Below are 17403 nucleotides of genomic sequence, written 5' to 3'. Positions count from 1 at the left end.
CCAAAGACAAGTGCTAGGGCCTCTGTTTCACATTGTGTGTAATTTTTCTCGGCTGACGTCAGAGTTCGCGAAGCAAAAGCTATGGGATGCTCTTCTCCGTCTGGCAGCACGTGAAAATAACCGCTCCAATGCCGTATGCAGACACATCGCATTGCAACCCGAGTGGCTTGCGTGCGTCGTAGTAGGTAAGAGTACGGCTGTTTACAAGCAGATGCTTAGTCGCTTTGAAAGCATTACTACACTCCTTCGTCCACAGCCATTGTTTTCCCTTCCGCAACAATCTGTACATTGGTTCTGCCACAGATGACACATTCTTCATAAATTTGCTGTAAAGATTGAGCAGCCCTAAGTATGCTCTTAATTCGGTTACATTTGTGGGTTCAGGAGTGTGCAGGATTGCCTTCACTTTCTCGTCAGTCGGGTAGATGCCATCGGCGCTGACCTTGTGCCCAAGGTACGAGACAGAATCTTGGAAAAACTTGCATTTTTCCACCTTTAACGTAATGTTATGCTCCAAAAGCTTGCCCAGCACCCGCTCGAGTGTTTTTTGGCAATTGTCCACGTTCTGGCCTGCAACTATGACATCATCAATATAACAACCAACATTTGGAATACCAAGCAAAACCTTATCCATCATGCACTGGAACAAAGCAGGGGCACTGGCTATTCCATAAGGATGTCTGTTATACTGATAGAGTCCCTTATGCGTGTTAACTGTCAGAATATGTCTTGATTCTTGGCTAAGTACCACTTGTTGGTATGCCAATGACAAATCTAAGACACAAAATACTTTGCATCCACAAATTGCTGTGAACAATTTCTCTGGTTGTGGTAGTGGGTAGTGGTCTACCTTAAGTACAGGATTTACAGTGCATTTGTAATCACCACAGAGGCGTATTTGATCACCTTGCTTCTTTGGGACCAAAACTAGCGGAGTTGCCCAATCGCTTCTACTCACAGGCGTGATAATGCCTTGGATTTCAAGCTCAGCTAGGCGTTTTTCGCGCAAAGAAAAAGGAAGTGGGCGTGCTTTACAAAACACTGGCGTAACCAGGCTGCAAAACAATTTGCGCCTCAAGTTCCTGATAGCACCAAGCGATTGCGAAAACACGTTTGGAAACTGTTCGCGAATCTTATCTACTCTGTCTTCGTTGCGTACGCTAAAAAGCGATTTCCAATTCAGCCGAAGCTTATTAAGCCAGCTTCGTTCCAGCAATACAGGTAACTCGCGCTCACGTTCTTTGATAATAACGATTGATAAAACCGCACTATGCCCTTCATAGGTCGCGGTTACATTACATTCCCCTATGAGATCCATTTTCTCGCCTGTGTACGTCTTTAGAACAATCTGAGTTGGTTCACAATTCACATGCAAAAACTTTTCTTTGTACACACTTTCAGGTACAACTGTCACTGCGGCCCCCGTATCCACCTGCATTGACACTTTCTGGCCCTCCACATTTACAGTCACCACATAACCGTTCTTCACAGATGTGTCGACTGCGCAGTTGTACAGAGTGTGCTTGTCTTCCTCTGATGATTCCATTACTGCATGTGCCTTCAGCTCGCTTTTGCTCGTTCGACACATGTTTTGAAGGAGTCCAACTTTTGAACATAGCTTGCATGAGTAGTTTTTATACCAGCAATTTTCTAACGCATGCATCTTGCCACAGCGGTAACATTTTTGTTTCTTGGTCTTGTTTCGCGCCTAACTTTTAGCCTTCGCTTCGTCCCGGTCGCTGCGCTGATGCTTGTTAGTTTTCATTTTCACTTCGTTTATGTTCTCCGCCCGGCTACCTGCTTGTATTGCGGCTGTTTGTTTCGCAGCCAATTCACTGTCAAGAGCTATTTTGCATGCCCTTTTGAATGTGAGTGCGTCAGCTGTGAACAATGCCTTCTGCATCTCTTCACTTCGAATCCCAGCTACCAATCTGTCGCGTAGGGCGTCAAGGAGAAATTTCCCGAAGTTACATTTCCGGGCTAGGTGCTTCAACTCTACTATGAAATCTTCGACACTTTCGTTGTCAAGTTGCACTCGGCAGTTGAATTTGCACCTTTCTGCAATTATAGAAGTCTTCAGGCTGTAGTGGCTTTGCAAGAGCTCTTTTACTTCCGCGAAGGTCTTATCTCCTGGCAGCAATGGAAAAACCAAGTTCATGAGAACTTCATATGCTTCTGCACCAATTACTGTCAAGAAAACGGACAATTTCTTCTCTTCCGCTATCTCGTTTGCCCTGACGTAATGCTCAAATCGTTTGACATACGATTCGAAGTTCTGAACCTTAAGGTCATACTCGTCTAGTTTGCCGAGCCGGGACATGGCTTGGTAGGAGAAGTAAATGTTACTTGATTGACTTTCGGATCCCTTGCTGGCCTATCGTAGAGACGCCTCCGGTAGTAGCGTGGCCTCGTCGAGCCATCACATCCTCGTTGATGGTGTCCAGCAGGCCAGGTTACGGCGATCCCACCCTCATCGCCAGATAAACTAACGCAGACGAGCAACAATGGTCCAGGAGCAGAAAGACAACTCGCTTTATTGCCAAGAACGACTTGTTCTTATACAAAGAACGCTATGACGTCACAGGGCCATGTGCAATCTTTAATCGCACGTTATCACAAGACGTCACACCAAAGCTTGTGCTACGACACTGACTACTTGTAGTTTCAATGTAAAAACATTTCAGTACTACGAACTTCAGAATACCAAACTTTTCAGAATAACAATTGTTCTTCAGTTTCCATGTTAACAATGCCTCAGTACTACGAACTTGTATTCCAAAATCTGGAATTCTTCGATTTTTGTGTATCCAGTCACGGCAGCCGAAACAGGAGGCTAGCAGACGACAAGGCGCAGAAAGCGGACGCCACGGCGTACGGGTCCGGGAAATCCTGAGATGGCGCCTGAGGGAAAAAGAACAAAATGCTGGCACGCAGCATCGGCGCGTCGGAAAGCGGGTCGACCGCTTATCGAAAGGCCAATAGCCCACAATAATCAATCCACGAGTTCCTAAAAAGACGAAAGCAGAACGACGATTACGTGAATTGGTGACAGCGGCATGTCACAAGGGAAGCGGCTGTCACCCGCACACGCCTTTTCCGTACCACCCAACCCTCAGATGACATGCCGGCGCACGTTGCAATGGATCCGTGCCTGGTTTAGGACGGTGCCCTTGCACTCTACAGTGGCGCAGGGTGCCCGAAGGACCCGCGTGGACAGATATTCCAACAGCGCAGCTCAGTAGAGCAGCGTGAGCAGCGGGGCCAGAAGGCGCGCATCGCGTCGGACATCACCGCAACATACTTTCGCTCTCGACTTGCGCTTTTTTGTTCCGAGGAAGGGTAACAGTGGGTGAGCTGAACAGTCAGGCAAGCCGTTCTTTCAGAAGGTCCCGATGTGGCGATTGTCACGCGCAGGACCGTTTGAACAGTAGCTGAGGCGACGACTCATCAGGTTTTGCGAGCGCATGTTCCGCCCAGACAAGTGTCGCCTAGCAACGGAGCCACGTCTCTTCCTTCTTTTCGCACCTCTTTTGCACTTTCTGCGGCCGTAGTAGCTACGCGCATGGAGAAATGTAACCTCCATACTTGCGGGGTTGCCACATGGTCACACTTTGTAGTTACCGGCCGATGTCATTTACACGCACTTGCGCTTTTATATAGTTAAGGTGTCCGCCTCGAGCGAGACAGTTGCGGTGTCCACAGCAAGGATTGTGAAAATAAACAAACAAGAAACATTGCGCTTTGGAGGCACCATGGAGCTTTCTTTTTGTCGGTAGTTTTCTCGACGTCATCATCTGTTTTGAGCACGTCACTTATTACATGGTGCTTCAGTGGTGCGTGGTGCCTGAATCTATGGCAAATAGCAACAGCACGGGCCGAGAGCCAACAGCGATGCCTTCGTGGATAGCTCATATGGTGACAACTTATGAACTGATAAGTTAATGGACGGAATGTTTAATTTGGGGGCTTTCACTATAACGACTTTTCACAATAACGAACTATTTACCACGGTCCCCTGAAATTCATTATATCGAGATTTCGCTGTAATGAATATCGTACTAACGACAGTTTGCTGTCTGAAGAAGCTTCCCTTTTCTTTTTCTTCGAAGAAAAGAGTTGTGCAACATGTTTCTACCACACTAGTTCACAGGATAGCGCCATCACTGCAGTTCCAATCTGTCCCCAATATGCAGTTATGCCAATGAAGAACATCAATGCTCTTTCGCTTTGGCAAAGCAATGAAACACCCATTTTCAAACACAAGCAAACTGTGCCTGGTCCTCTGCCACTCCAAGCTGCTGTGCATCACTCGACCACGAATAAACCCTTTTGTTTGAAATTAAAGACAACTGCTCCACGACCTGGGAACTTCCTCAAACATGGTCGTCATTTCCTTGCGACTCTTTCCAAGCTCTGTTTTTTTCTATATCTCTCTTAGCCCACCAGTGAGAAATATTTATAGTGTGCACTTTGACCATTACATCACAGCATGACAAGGATAGCCAGACTTGGTTTCCTAGGGCACTGCTGCCTTGTGAAGTTAAGAAATGCAAGCATGGAAGAGGCGAGTCACTCACCGCTCTCTTTCGTGCCACATAAAGCTTTCGCCGAAGGCGGACCTGGCGGATGTCTGGCAGGGCTAGCAGCTGGTCAGCCGTGATGCGCTGCTGTGGATCGGGGTGCATCATCTGCTGGATCACACTGTGCAGCTGCGGTGAAAGACCTGCAAAATTACAAATGCACGGTCTCCAATGAGAACGAGGACAAGGATTATGTGAGGCTGGACTCGAACCATAAAGCCAAGTCATAGAGGGGAGCTCTACAATGGGTTGTGTGCAATTTGTGGCAGCATGGTTGGCAGCAAAACAGCCTATGCTGGAGCCCTGAAATGGCCGGGTGACCAGGACGTCCGCGATGAATTATCAATAACAGCCAACAGGGCTGCCCCAAAGCGCCCATATGACCAGGCCAATAGAGCCAGTGCAGGATACAGGAATATGCGTCGGACATAGTGGAGTTGAGTGTCAAGTGTATAATCAGATTTTTGAATCAACATATACATAAGTTTGCAAAATATTGTCAGTTTACGTACAAAAACTGATAAAAAAAGAAAACATGCTACAAATCGACATTTACCTTTAAGGGGGCACGTAGCAATTGGGAATAAATTGATGAAATTCGGCATGCAGGTGCGATTTGTTATGCTGATAACTTAACTGAAATCAGTTTTGTGCTAGCATAGTTTTCGAGTTACAACACTTGACAGCCTCTAATGGTCATCACCAAATTAATTAATTAATTACACATAAGTTTGCCAAGATTTTCACATGAGCATGTTCACAAAGGCCTATTCTGTGCAATAAAGCTATTTATTTTTTAAATGCCGAAATGAGCACCAAATTATTTTTGAACTTTCCTATGCATATTGTGTTACTAACGACCTTTACAAAAAAACAAATTTTTTATGCGTTGCAGATAAAAATGGACAGCTTTGTTGCACTCATCAATGTTTCAGGATCTAAGTGCCAACGACAGAATGATTTTGTCTTCATTCATTGTGAAATGGCACCGGGATGACTGAAAGCAACTGCAAAAACAATGACAGCTGTCAAAACGGAGCTCAAAGCCCAATTTTTTCGCAATTTTTAAAGACAGCACTCTAGGAAAGTGCTGTATTTTCGATTTCTATTCTGTATTTTGTTATATTTCACCACGAGGTAAATGAAGGTCCGAGGATCGCGAAAAAAAAATAAATAGAATAATTGAAAATTTTGACCAATTTGACCACTTCAATTGCCACGTCCCCCCTTAATATCACACCAGGAACACTGAAAGGGCATATCAAGCATGTTAAGCTCTCCAGTCCAGCTGTGGACACAAAAAAAAAAGTTTTCTGGCAGCACCGTCATGGGACACGAAACCATCTTGGCATTAAAGAAACTTTATTTCACTTATCGGAAAGAAGTTTGCTTTGACAAACCAATTTCATTAACGTGCTGCCGGGCTTTTCCTCAAAATCCATATACTAGCAGCTGCTGCAGAGACTCTCTCCTGCCTCTAAGTGCAGTCCACGCAGGTAGATTTTGTCCAAGAGACCCCAAGACACTGTTTTAGTTAAAGCATTGTAGACCAACATGTTGCATTTTTTTGTAATGCAAGTGAACTTTGGACATTGGGTTTAATGCTTGCTCGATTTTGCTCATGTAGCCTCAACCAACTGATCATGAACAAAAATAAATAAATCATGATTAAAGCATTAACTGTTCAATCTTTAACTTTAAAAAACTTTTTAAAACATCATTAACTGTTAATCGTTCAATCTCCTCGCCCTAGTGGAGAGCACAGAACCACTAAACACATAGTGAAACATTTGCAATGTGTTTGGTAGATTTCAGGCAATTGAAAACAAGACCCCTAGACGCTTCCAAAGAGTGTGCAAACACCATTATACAGCCCTCCTGTCTAGTCTATGATTTACAAGTTGATTGGATTTGCACACATCTGCGAATACCATCTGAATACAGTAGAACCCCGCGGATACGTTTTTCATGAGACCGTAAAAAAAATGTAAGAGCCGAGAAACGCAACAGTCGCGAAAACAGGAAAAATCTAGAAATGAGAGTAGTGGTGAACTGCACACAATTTTATTTTAATTATTACGTCTGAAAAAAAGTTGCAGTTTGAAAGCCGAAGCATCGATTGCGATAGCAAATTAGTAGACAGCTACACAAAGTAAGGAAATGAATGAATGAATGATAACTTTATTTATAATCCGGCGAGTTATTCGGGGATTTGGGCGAATACCCCTGACTAGGTGTCGGCCACGAGCCCTTGAGCTCTGGCGGCTTCCTCGGCCCGCTGGACGGCCCAGAGTTGGTCTTTGAGGGCGGAGCTGAGCAGCGTAGTCTCCCAGCGCGTTCGGCTCGAGGCTGCGTCCCCGTCTGGAACCCCCCCTTGTTTGCACTCCCATAACATGTGTTCCAGGGTTGCCCTGGCCTCACAAAACTTGCATTGGTTGGACAAATAAAGCTCTGGGTAACAGAGATTCAAGATCGCCGGGTTTACAAATGTTCTTGTCTGCAGCTGTCGCCATGTGACCGCCTGTCTCTTGTTCAGTTTCTGGTGTGGTGGCGGAAATTTGCACCTCACCAGTCTGTAGTGTTGTATTATTTCTCTATAACTCGTCAGGCGATCTTCCCACTCCCACCCCTCACCAGACGTCGTGGCCGAGGCTAGTAGTTTTATTGTCTGTATACACTTGCAAACATTCGCTTATTAACTATATTAAGAAGCATGGTGTCAGCGCACACAGGCAAACATGAACACATCACACTCGATGAGCGCGGACACGCGCTGTCATACGCTAGCGTGAGGAAGCGACGCTGCAGAAGTGAGCGAAGTGACCTTCGTTCTGTTGTCTATCGCTCCAACGCAAACCGAGCGCTGAGAACACACGACATGCACAAAGCTACAAGCCACCGATGCACCTATACTGCCATACTCTGCCCCCAACGCAGATCGCTTTTAAGATACGGCCGGCGTGACCGCGTGCCGCTGCGCAGTAAGCAGTTGATGCCAGAGTACAACGCCACCCAGAGTACAGACATCAATGCGTTACAGATCATCCTTAGATTGGAAATATGGACCTCAAAGGCCATGCTTTTGCTGACGGAAACCAAAAATACATCATAGGTGTCGCCCCCGGCACTTTGCGAGGCAAATCTATCGTCAAGCCACCAAGCCAAGCGACATGAAAAGTCAACATGGCCGCTCGGGCAGCGCGGGGTTGTAGTTCACAACACATGATGCGGGAATGGTCCCACATTTGCGACGCGACAGCGGGGTTACTAATGCATTGGGTCCTATTGGAGCTATGCCAGGACAGCCAGAAAAACGCAGCACCCAGGAACGTAACATCAGAATTCTACTGTACTACCTTCATACTGGGTGGCTTGTCAGCAAATGAAATTAGAAGTTTTGCCCTGATGATGTATCGTGTTTAATGGCGCAAGGGCCAAGTATGGCCAAAGAGCGCCATGCCAGTGTTTGTGAGTTTGCAGTGGGGCGACAAATTCTGAGAAATAGATGAGGCATGGCCTAAAAATAATCGCTGTAAAGTGCGTAAAATATACAAGTACTAAAATCATGGCAATGACTAATGATGTGTACTATGCAATGAAGAATGCATTGAGAAAGAATGACCCGATATTTAAAATATTTAAGATGCAGTAATTGGCAAGGAGCACAGCTGCCTAGACAGAGCCCTTGAACCACAAGAGCCTGGAGGCATGTGCTATAAAAAATTATCACAGCGGCATCCTCTAGAGAGAGGATGCGCTACGAACTTATTGGACTAATAACATGTAGCACAACATCGTTCAAAAAGCCAAGGATTGCATTGGCATTAAAAAGTGGTTCTTCACGAATAAACATCATGGGATGAAGAGGGATATGATAGTGGTATGCTACCAGGAAAATGTTTTCTTCTCTCCGGTTCGGCTTCCCGACACTCCAGCAGGACGTGGAGGACGGTCAGCCTCTCACCACATCTACCACAGGTTGGTGGTTCATCACCAGCAAGCAAAAAATTGTGGGTGCCGTACGTGTGTCCTATTCTGAGACGGCAGAATATGACGTCAATTCGTCGTGTTTTCGTAGCTGAGGGCCGGTGTCAAGATATGGACGGAAGCGCGCGAAAAACAAAAAGACATTGCCGTGTTCGCCGTGCGGGGGCGATGACGAAGTGGTGTGATCGCGTGGCGCGTGGTGCGTGCGAGTGTTCTGAGCTGCTCGGCGTTGAAGGCCAGCCGGTTCTCGCTGGACGCCCGGTCCAGAGAACCCAGATCGCCCACTACGCCGTCCTCGGACGCAAAGGACCTGTGTTCCTGCTGGGCAACTGGTCCAGGGAGCCAGGCGAACGGGACAACTCGTTCTCGGATGCCAGTGACCTGCGTTCCTGCTGGGCAACCGGTCCAGGGAGCCAGGTGAGCGGGGCAACCGCGGTCCAGAGAGCCAGGCGAGTGGGGCAACCGTTCGAGAGAGCCAGGCGAGCGAGGCAACCGGTCCAGGGAGCCTCAAGGGCCTGTGTTCCTGCTGGACAACCGGTCCAGGGAGCCAGGCGAGGTGGTCGCTTTCCCGGGCCACTGCCACGACGAGCCTGCTGCCGGAGGCGAGAGCAGTAGCGAGAGCTGTTGCACGGCTACCACGGCTGTGTCTGCTGCAGCTGCAGATCCCATGATGCCGTGGGTAGGTCCATGGTGACGTGGTCAAGCCGTCAGCCGACCCTTCGGGACCGACATCGGCCTCTACGCGTCAACGGGCTCCACGGAAAAGGAACGCACGGCGAGAGACTTTATAATATATAACAGGACACTCTAGTAGCAGCTTCGGGACTGCATGCATTAACAAACTTAAGTACGTGTCCATCGTGATCTCTGTACGTCTTTGTGCTGTTAATATATATTCTGTGTTTGTGTGCACTCGAGTGGTTGATTGCGTTCCTTGGTGAGTGGTCCTGGGCCCAAACCTCATTACAGTCTCATCACCAATCTAACATCATTACATAATCAGTTTCATCACAATCTGGCGAGCCTGCCAGGATACAGCTTGTAAAATCATCGAAGGAAATTATTATCCCTAGAGTGCACGCTCACAGAAAGATAAACGATGGATACCGAAAGATTAGCCACTATTGGATCACAGCTAGGATTGTCAGGTGTGGAATTGCGTACGTGGATTGAGAACGAACAGGCAAAACAAAGAGCGGAACGAGCTGCGGAGAGAGAAGCAAGTAAGGAAGCCGACGAAAGAACTCGACAAATTCTTGAGCTCAAATTGAAGCTCCAAGAAGGAGCTCAAAGTGAATCCGCACGAATCAACACTGATTCGATGTCTCTTCCGAGTGCCGCCTCTTCTGTTCTCAACCCGCAAAAGTTGCTTCCGTTGTTTGATGAGCGACGCGATGATTTACATGCGTACTTGCAAAGGTTCGAGCGCGTGGCAACAGGACAAGATTGGCCACAAGAGAAGTGGGCATTAGCTGTGAGCATGTGTTTGAGTGGTGAAGCGCTAACAGTAATTGGCCGAATGACTGCCGCTGATTCATTAAACTACGAGAAAGTAAAGAAAGCTTTGCTGCAGAGGTTTCGATTCACTGCGCAAGGTTACCCGGAGAAATTTCGCAAGGCAAGGGCAGAGGATGGAGAAACCGGGAGACAGTTAGCTGCTAGGCTTTCAGGGTACTTCGACCACTGGATTGACATGGCTAACGTGTCCAGAACGTTCGACAGCCTTCGAGACCACATGGTCGCCGAACAGTTTATCCGGTGTTGCCATCCAAAGCTTACTATATTCCTGAAAGAACGAGAATGCAAGTCACTCCAAGAGCTAGCTGATGCGGCTGATCGGTTCATTGAAGCTCAGCACCTATTGAATCTCGGGAAAGTTCCAGAGGACGCAATATACATCACTAGGAATCCCACCGACGCTCCAAGAAAACCACCACCAAGGTGTATGCTTTGCAAGCGCCTTGGGCATCAAGCTCATGAATGTCGCAACCAAGCTAAAGTGACAAAGTGCAAGCTCTGTGGGAAGACTCGTCACAAGAGCGACGATTGCTGGAGTACGAAGGCGCATAAAGTGAAAAGTTCAGCCTGCGTGGTCAACGAGAACCACGATAATTTTTCTTTGTGTCACCCAACTGGATAACACAAGAAAGGGAAAAGTCGTGACACTTTTGATAAAAAACCGGATGAAGAAAACCCGTTTTTCTGGTGGAAGGAATGCCAGTAGTTGAAGGGCAAGTGCTCGGTCGAACAATTAGAGTTCTTCGTGATACGGGCAGCAATACTGCAATTATCCGAAGAGATTTAGTTCCCGATCAGCATTTGACCGGAAAGAGTAGCAGAGTCCTGCTTATTGATGGCTCTGTAATTGATGTGCAAGAGGCCAAACTCCATGTAAATACACCGTACTTTACTGGAGAAATCACAGCCTTATGTATGAACAAGCCGCTTTATGATCTTGTGCTCGGAAACTTACCTGGTGTCAGAGGACCTCACGAGCCAGATATTAACTGGAAGCATGCTTCAGTCGACGAAAGAGACACTGCGTCGCTAAACACCAGTGTGCAAGTGATACCTGTGGAGCACCCTCACTATGTTTCCGCCATGGTCAAGCCACAAGAGGATAAGACGACTCCATTGTGCGACGTTACCAAAGAACAATTTGCACAGGAACAGCACACGGACAAAACGCTGAAATCTCTGTTTACTAAAGTCAACAGAAAGTTCAAGTCACCAAAAGGCCACTGCTACTCGTTCCTTGAAAAAGGTGGGCTTCTCTACCGACAGTACTGTCTTGCTACCGGCAGAACATGTAACCAGCTCGTCGTGCCGAAGATGTTTAGAAGACCTATCCTTGAAGTCGCACACGAAGGTCTTATGGCCGGACATCAAGGCATTCGGCGCACGACAGATCGAGTCTTGGCGGATTTTTACTGGCCAGATCTGCATGGCGACGTGAAACGTTTTGTCAAGTCCTGCGATAAGTGCCAGCGAACAACACCAAAAGGCAAAATAGGTGTTGCGCCTCTGGGTAACATGCCTATAATACGTACACCTTTTGAGCGCGTTGCGGTCGATTTAATCGGTCCTTTTTCACCGAAATCGGACCGTGGCAACCGCTATATTCTGACCCTCATAGATTTTGCCACCCGATATGCGTATGCCATTGCTCTTCCTGCAATTGATGCTGTGCATGTGGCAGAGGGAATGATTGAGATTTTCTCTCGCATTGGTCTACCAAAAGAGATTGTAAGCGACCAAGGAACAAGTTTCACATCGGAACTTATGGAAGAGGTGGGCCGTCTACTTGCCATCAGGTTTCTACGAACAACTCCCTATCATGCCATGGCGAATGGGCTCGTTGAGAAGTTCAACGGTACCCTGAAGACCATGCTGAAGAGGATGTGCCAGGACAAACCTCGATCATGAGACAGGTACCTTGCTCCACTGCTCTTCGCCTACAGAGAGGTGCCGCAAGCAAGCCTGGGCTTCTCGCCTTTCCAGTTGATTTAGGTCGACACGTACGAGGACCACTGACGGTGCTCAAGGAGCTGTGGACCAATGAAGATATCGACGGCGACACTCGCACAACTTACACCTATCTTGTCGATCTTCGAAATCACCTTGAGGAGACATGCCAACTCGCCCATGACGAGTTGGAGAAGGCACGCGCAAAGCAAAAAACCTACTTTGAGCGGAAGAGCCGTCCTCGCAAGTTAAATGTTGGCGATAAAGTACTTCTTCTACTGCCTACTGATTCCAACAAGTTGCTAATGGAATGGAAGGGTCCATTTGAAGTCGTCGAACGGAAGAATGAGGTAGACTACATTATGAACATAAGTGGAAAAAGAAAAATATTCCACATCAATATGCTTAAGAAGTATGAGGAACGCGAACCTTCACAAGTGCAGCAGGTCTTTGCCATAAGCGAGATCACCAAGCCTTTGACAGAACTCACACGGAAAGGACCAAACAACATTCTCGCGTGGGGACCGGCTCAAGAGCAAGCGTTCAGCATTTTCAAGAATAAGCTCGGCAATGCTCCCATTCTACAAGCACTCAACATGACAAAGAGTAGGATAACATCGGAGCGGATTACCTGAGCCGTTTCTAAATCGCTGAACGAACACGTGTATACTACCATAGAGTTAAAATGTTTAACCTTTGGAGTGCTGCAGGACAAGAAGACAATTACCGACTTTACTTTTAAAGCAACAGTTGTATATGTAGTGGACTCGTTGTGAAAGTGTACCTCCGTGCAACACGTTGGCCTTTGTTTTCCGCCTTCTTCCCCATTAGAAAAGTTGTGAACAACTTTCTTAAAACCGGGGGTTGTCAAGATATGGACGGAAGCGCGCGAAAAACAAAAAGACATTGCCGTGTTCGCCGTGCGGGGGCGATGACGAAGTGGTGTGGTCGTGTGGCGCATGGCGCGTGGTGCGCGCGAGTGTTCTGAGCTGCTCGGCGTTGAAGGCCAGCCGGTTCTCGCTGGACGGGGCCCGGTCCAGAGAACCCAGATCGCCCACTACGCCATCCTCGGACGCAAAGGACCTGTGTTCCTGCTGGGCAACCGGTCCAGGGAGCCAGGCGAACGGGACAACTCGTTCTCGGATGCCAGTGACCTGCGTTCCTGCTGGGCAACCAGTCCAGGGAGCCAGGTGAGCGGGGCAACCGCGGTCCAGAGAGCCAGGCGAGTGGGGCAACCGTTCGAGAGAGCCAGGCGAGCGAGGCAACCGGTCCAGGGAGCTTCAAGGGCCTGTGTTCCTGCTGGACAACCGGTCCAGGGAGCCAGGCGAGGTGGTCGCTTTCCCGGGCCACTGCCACGACGAGCCTGCTGCCGGAGGCAAGAGCAGTAGCGAGAGCTGTTTCACGGCTACCACGGCTGTGTCTGCTACCGTCGCTGCTGCAGCTGCAGATCCCATGATGCCGTGGGTAGGTCCATGGTGACGTCCAGCCGTCAGCCAACCCTTCGGGACCGACATCGGCCTCTACGCGTCAACGGGCTCCACGCAAAAGGAACGCACGGCGAGAGACTTTATAATATATAACAGGACACTCTAGTAGCAGCTTCGGGACTGCATGCATTAACAAACTTAAGTACGTGTCCATCGTGATCTCTGTACGTCTTTGTGCTGTTAATATATATTCTGTGTTTGTGTGCACTCGAGTGGTTGATTGCGTTCCTTGGTGAGTGGTCCTGGGCCCAAACCTCATTACAGTCTCATCACCAATCTAACATCATTACATAATCAGTTTCATCACAGCCGGAAACCTAACTGTGGTTTAATCATGTGAAGTTATTATTTGTTTCAGCGTCCCACAAGCGTTGCCAGTGGCTTCGCAGTTTCTTTTGCAAGAAAAGTTTCAAGTCTTTTGCAGGAACAGCTACTGTATGATTACTAGTGTGCGATGTCGCTGATTTGGCCATTTGGTCTGCTTGCACATTACCCTCAATGCCTCAATGGCCCGGCACCCAGCATATTATTACATGCTGGTTTGCTATATGCGCTCTGCATAGGGTGGAATAGAGCTCAATGAGTACAGGATTTTTGTGTTTGCAGAGAGAGTGACATCAGGGCTTTCACAATGCTTAGAGAGTCTGTAAATATAACTGTTTTTTAAAGTTTTGTTTTTGTTATATGATTCAAAGCTGACAATAGTGCATAGGCCTCAGCCGTAAAGATACTTGTTTGCGGGTGGAGTACACCGGATTCCGAGAAAGATGGGCCGACGGCTGCATAAGAAACCCCAGCATGTGATCTAGAAGCATCTGTGTAAAACTCTGTACACAAGTACTTGGATTGAAGCTCTAGGAAATGAATTTTAATGTGTGCCTCTGGAGCGTCTTTCGTGACCTCTACGAACGATGTGTCACACTCTATGATCTGCCACTGCCACGGCGGTAACAGTTTAGCAGGAGGCATAGGTCGATGTTCAAGCACTGGAACACCTATTTGCTCACTAAGATTCCTTACACGTAATGAGAACGGTTTCCTCGCTGCAGGTTGGTTATGGAAGAGTGTAGCAGCGGTCATATCGTTTATGGTGGAAAAAGAAGGATGTTCATTGTTTGCTTGTACTGACAGAAAATACGTGAAACTGCTATATGAACGCTGCAGTGACCACTGGTTCGACTCTACATAGAGGCTCTGGATCGGGCTTGTTCGGAAAGCACCGGTCGCGAGGCGGATACTTAAATGGTGAACGGGGTCTAGTATTTTTAACGCACTTGGCGTTGCGGAGTTATAAATTATAGCTCCGTAATCAAGGCGTGAGCAGACAAGACTGTTGTACAAGTTTAGGAGGCATTTTCGATCACTACCCCATGTTGTCACTACCCCTACCACTACCCCCCACAGCAACTGCCTCTAGGGGCGTACTAAGTTTTAGTTCCCGGCAGGCAATACCTCTGTCGACTACAATAGCCACACCACCGGAAGACACGACTGTGTCATCGCGGTCCTTACGAAAAATGGCGTATTGTCGGAGAAAATTTGTTTGCGTGTGTTTGATGTGTGTTTCTTGGACACACAGCACCTTTGGATTATACTTATGTAGGAGTTCTTTGATGTCATCGAGATTGTGGAGGAGTCCTCGGACATTCCACTGCAATATTTGTGTATTCATGTTGAATGTGGGTTTTGTGCTGTGTGTTAAGAAAGAGGAATTACTTCACAGAGCCCTTTCCGGGCGCCGTGATGCGGTGTTTTTCTTGTTTGGAGCGATCGCGAGACTCTCGCGGCTCCTTAGGCGCAAGTGGCGCCGTCTGGCTGGTTGTTGTGTCCATAGCCTCTTGCAAGGCGCTGGACACGCGCGAGCGGTTGGTTTGACGAGAAGGCCACCAGCCCAGAGGTCGATGGCCCCTTCTTGTGAGTTGGCGGAGCAGCGCTAGCTGCACCCTCCGAGGGGGCAGATAGCGTCGCCGCCGGCCCACTGTGCGTGTGCTAGACAGCCGCCGGGGGCCGATGTGGCGCTGCGCCCTGACACGCCACTTCGGCAAAGCTGATTTTTGGCAGGTACGATACCCGCCTGCGTGCCTCCTTGAAAGTTATGTTTTCCTTTACTTTGATGGTGACTATTTCTTCTTTCTTCCAAGACGGGCATGACCGCGATTATGCGGCATGCTCGCCATCACAGTTGACACAGTGTGGAGTGTTTTCGCACGTTTCAGAGGCATGGTCACCGGAACTACATTTAGCACATGTCTGTCGGCCTCGGCAGTTCTGGGAACTGTGGCCGAAACGCTGGCACTTGAAGCAACGAAGACGATTTGGTACATAGGGTCTGACCCGTTGCTTGATGTATCCGGCCTCAATGGATTCGGGCAGAACGCTTGAGTTAAAAGTAAGTATCAGGTGCTTGGTCTGGATTTCCTTGCCGTCGCACCTCATCTTAATTCATTTAACATTGATTACATTCTGCTCACTGAAACCCTCTAGGAGTTCAGCCTCACTCAGCTGCAACAGGTCATCATCTGATACAACGCCACGGGTGGTATTCATGGTACAGTGCGGGGTTACTGTTACTTGAGCATCTCCAAATGACACTAGGTTGGGAAGTTTCTCGTACTGTTTCAGATCACGGAGCTCCAAGAGGAGATCCCCGCTTGCCATCCTGGATGCTTTATAGCCTGGTCCAAAAATATCCGTCAAAGACTTTGAGACAAGGAAAGGTGAAATTGTTCGTACTGATTTATCCGACTTTTCAGAATGAATAACATGAAAGCGGGGGAAGTTATGCGTTTGGCGTCCAAAAAATTGGAAAACATCTTCGGTGCGCCCTCTATTCTGACGGCGATCGTGGAGTGGGGGGAATGGTTCAGCCATAAGTATTGGTGGATTTTTCGGCAGCGACGCCAGCCACCCACCATGGAGCCCAACGAGGGGACACTGCAGAAACTGGAAAAGCCAGGTCCTGCAAACGCCAGCTGTACGCGACTACTATAACCAAATATGGAGTATCCAAGGTTGGCTACCCACACAAGGTTAACCCTAGCTGCCTAGAAAAACGGAAGTAAAAGGGAAGTGAAAAGAAGACAGGATAGATTGAAAGTGAGAGAGAAAGACGAAGATGAGGAGGACAGGAAAAGGCAACTGCTGATTTCCCCTGGGTGGGTCAGCCCAGGGGTGCCGTCTATGTGAAGCAGAGGCCGAAGAGGTGTGTTGCCTCCACCGGGGGGCCTTAAAGGTCCGAACACCCGGCATCAGCTCAACCTCCAGGATCCCCCTTTCCCCAGACACGGCTACACGCGGGAGGGTCCAACCCTCATGTGCTCGGGTACGTGGTGGCGCAACTCACCAAACGCCTGCTGATGCAGACACCCCTGCGGGCAGAAGTTTTGCCCTGTTAGAGGCTCAATGTCCAGTATTTAGACCAAATCAAATTACTACTTCAAACCAGAAACTTGCAAGAGGATAAACAGAACAAGATCCCAAAGTCATTGAATGTTTTCTGGCGGCCAAATTCCGGTCGACAAAAACAGTGCTGCATTTTATCTCATCTAAGCACCTTTTCTATTCTTGAGACTGAAAAATAAAGAGCAGTAGAGTTACGTAAATGTACGTACTTCAGTAGAACCCTGATGTTACGTTCCCGGGTGCTGCGTTTTCCAGGCTGTTATGTCGTTTTCGGCCAATCCCGGCACAGCTCCCATGGAACCCAATGCATTGGTAACCCTGCTGTTGCCTCGCAACTGTAGGACTGTTCCTGCATCATACATTGCGAACTGCCACTCCGCGCCGGCTCGAGCGGCCATTTTGACTTTTTATGTTGCTTGGCTTGGTGGCTTGACGAAGGCACTGGCCGCCCAGAGTGCCGGGGGCGACACGTATGACATACT

At 48.2% G+C, this 17403-nt stretch overlaps 1 protein-coding gene across 2 annotated transcripts in view; it reads right to left on the bottom strand.

Annotated features, from left to right (window-relative positions):
• The window catches only part of LOC119437457 (membrane-associated tyrosine- and threonine-specific cdc2-inhibitory kinase), a 101055-nt gene that overhangs the window by 32690 nt on the left and 50962 nt on the right, over positions 1-17403 (bottom strand). For both annotated transcript variants that reach the window (XM_037704479.2, XM_049660576.1), the window contains exon 8: positions 4578-4723. In XM_037704479.2, the coding sequence (XP_037560407.1) occupies positions 4578-4723 (146 nt within the window). The remainder of the gene's footprint in view (positions 1-4577; positions 4724-17403) is intronic.

The sequence above is a fragment of the Dermacentor silvarum genome, chromosome 1 (assembly GCF_013339745.2).
Source record: "Dermacentor silvarum isolate Dsil-2018 chromosome 1, BIME_Dsil_1.4, whole genome shotgun sequence".
NCBI classification, from domain to species: Eukaryota; Metazoa; Arthropoda; class Arachnida; order Ixodida; family Ixodidae; genus Dermacentor; species Dermacentor silvarum.
The sequence above is the reverse complement of the archived record's forward strand: the minus strand, read 5'-3'. Positions and strand labels throughout refer to the sequence as shown.